The sequence below is a fragment of the Topomyia yanbarensis genome, chromosome 2 (assembly GCF_030247195.1).
Source record: "Topomyia yanbarensis strain Yona2022 chromosome 2, ASM3024719v1, whole genome shotgun sequence".
NCBI lineage: Eukaryota > Metazoa > Arthropoda > Insecta > Diptera > Culicidae > Topomyia > Topomyia yanbarensis.
In genome coordinates this window covers 258,301,188-258,304,220 of record NC_080671.1, presented here as the reverse complement: position 1 = coordinate 258,304,220, position 3,033 = coordinate 258,301,188, and the positions used below count along the sequence as shown (strand labels likewise).

Here is a 3,033-nt window from a genome sequence, read left to right as displayed (position 1 = left end):
CGGTCCAATATCGCTCACGTCAACTCCATTGAACTGTCTATTGGGAGGTCGCCCGCAGACTCGCAACACTGTATTGAATGACATATAAATGTTAAATGACATGTAAATATCCATATCTTTTAAGGTGAATAACCTCTAAGGTTAAAGCTTCTCAAATAGATAATAATAATAATAATAATAATAATAATAATAATAATAATAATAATAATAATAATAATAATAATAATAATAATAATAATAATAATAATAATAATAATAATAATAATAATAATAATAATAATAATAATAATAATAATAATAATAATAATAATAATAATAATAATAATAATAATAATAATAATAATAATAATAATAATAATAATAATAATAATAATAATAATATTAATAATAATAATAATAATAATGAAAATAATTGTTGTTGTTGTTTATTAACGACACTTTACACCAAGAAGTGGTGCATTCGTGTTGAAAGAAAAACATTTTACCTGAAAATTTTTTCAATGCAGTTGTCAGTTATCATTTACAATTCAAAGTATAAAGTTACAACATTTAATAGGTTAGTTTCCTTGAGAAATTTTACCATACTCTCCTCATTTTTCCTATCGTTGCGCAGAGCCGCTCGCAGACTAGTCGACTCGATATCGTGCTTCCTTCTAGCGTCGTCGTATTTTCTGCAGTGGAGGATCACATGGCGGACATCTACAATGATCCCACTGCAGTCGCACACTGGTGGTGAAGTTTTCTTTAGCAGAAAGTCGTGTGTTAGCCGGGTATGCCCTATTCGGAGCCGGGTAAGGACTCGCTGTTCAGCCGAATTCTCGCGGTCAGTCCACTTCCCTGTGTCGAATTTACGAACCAAGACCATCGACGGCACCACCGATATCGGATAGCTGTTTTCATTTGGTTGTTCGCGTCTACTCCCGGAACGGCTATTTGCAAGGGGGCATTACCCCTGGCTTCTCCAGCGAGGCGGTCTGCCTCTTCGTTGCCATGGATACCAGCATGACCCGGAATCCAGCACAGCTTGATGGGACGGCCTCGTAACATGTTTTCAATCTGCTGAATCCACGAGTGTTGCGATGTGCCAGCTTCTAATGCTGATAAGCAACTGGCCGAGTCAGACATAACCACCAAATCACTGACCGTGTTATGTGTTGCTAGCGCTGTTTTGATTGCAGACGCTTCTGCCGAGAAGACGCTGCATGACGATGGAAGACCAACCGATTGTTGGAAGTATTCTCCATACACTCCCACGCCTACTGCATCGTCGTCTTTCGAGCCATCCATGTAGACGATAGTTGAACGGTTGAAACGACCTGCTAGGAGCTCCTGAAAAACAGGTCGAACAATTTCCGAGGGGTCACCAGCTTTCACACGTCTCTTTATGTCCCACACGATCGGGAGCTTGGGTTCGTACCATCTTCGTGCACGTGTACGAGTGCAAATATCTGGAAGAGGGATTCCGATCACCTCTGTCAGACGTTCGGATGCTCGATGTACCAGGGGGAGAACGGCATTATCCTTGCTTTTTCCCAACGTATGGATGGCCAACCGGGCTATATTTTGAAGAACGAGTAGGTCGAATGGTAGGGTTCCAGCTTCTGCCATAATGGCTACGATTGGGCTCGTGACGTATGCACCGGATGCAAACCTTACCATCCTGTTGTATGTAGGAGCGAACGTTTGGATGACGGCATCTCCTCTTCTGCTTACAAGTCCCATACCGTAGAGGAGTCGCGAGGTAACCATTGCGGACCCGATTTGCAGTAAAAAAGCGCGTTGACCACGGGGTAGCTTGGCACCGATCATCTTCAAGATACGCAGCCTGGATTCACACGTCTTCTTCGTCATTTTACAATGCGCTTTAAAGTTGAGTGATCGGTCGAGAGTGACACCGAGCGTTCTCAGCAGCGTTTGTGTCGGAACGGCTACACCATCTACCTTTATCGCCTGCATGGGTTCACGGCGCACGTTGAGGCTACAATAGAAGATGCTGGATTTCGTTGCAGATATCGTAAATCCAACACTTCTCGACCATTTATAAACGGCTTTTACTGCGACCTGAAGTTTCCGAAGAAGCGACTGGTCTTTCTTTCCCCGCACAAGAAGCAGAATATCATCGGCGTACAGCAACACTTGTACGGAGTTCGGGACTACGCGGAAGATGGGTTGGATAGCCACGAGAAATAGTGTAACAGATAGCACTGAGCCCTGCGGCACACCGTTTTCCAGCGGATGTGCTGGCGACAAATGCCCTTCTACGTTGACCTGGAACGTTCTCTCTGCCAGAAAACTGTTGACAATGTTTATCATCCTTCCGCGTATTTGCCATTTCTGCAGTGTTCGTAGGATTCCATATCTCCAAGTGGTGTCGTACGCCTTGGCCAAGTCTAGCGACGCTATCAGACAGTGCTCGTCACGGTCGGGTAATGACCTGTCCAACTCCGCAAAGTACGTGTCAGTACCCTGACCAGATCTGAAGGCATGTTGTCGTTTGTCTAGACGCCCGTTCGACTCTAGTTCGGTGGTCAACCGTCGGTTGACTATTCGCTCGAAAACCTTCGCCATACAACTAGTTAAGGTGATTGGACGGAATGAAGCTGGACCCGCGTCATCCGAGCTTGGCATTGGAATTGGTACGATGATTCCAGTTCGCCAATAGGATGGGAATACGCCACTGCGCCATATTTTGTTGAAGAGTTCCAACATAGCAGTTTTCACAGACAATGGCAGTCGCTGAAGCATTGGATAACCGATGCAGTCCGGTCCTGAAGAACCACTTCGTCCTCTGTCGAGTGCCCACAGCAACTCATTCAGAGTGAAGTCCGAATTGTAAATATCATCGCTATTTGACGAGAAGTTTATGCGGTTTCGTTCGGCCTTTTCTTTCTCCCTCTGGAACAACGACGAATAGCTGGAGGTTGCGGATCTTTCGCTGTAGTGTTGCGCCAGTTCTTCAGCTATTTCTTCTGGCTTATCCGTGTAACCACTGGACCGCTTGATGACAGTTGGGCGGTGTTGGCGTTTCCCTCT

General features: G+C 44.6%; 1 protein-coding gene across 1 annotated transcript; it reads right to left on the bottom strand.

Moving 5' to 3' along the window:
* Positions 1–777: 777 nt before the first annotated feature.
* Positions 778–1,659, bottom strand: LOC131680267 (uncharacterized). Its single transcript, XM_058960985.1, has one exon. The coding sequence runs from the start codon at positions 1,657–1,659 to the stop codon at positions 778–780; it is 882 nt and encodes a 293-aa protein (XP_058816968.1).
* Between the last annotated feature and the right edge of the window lie 1,374 nt (positions 1,660–3,033).

What these genes read in the sequence shown, in the direction of transcription:
- LOC131680267 (XM_058960985.1), bottom strand. Translation starts at nt 1,659, where the DNA reads ATGGTAAGGTTTGCATCCGGTGCATACGTCACGAGCCCAATCGTAGCC.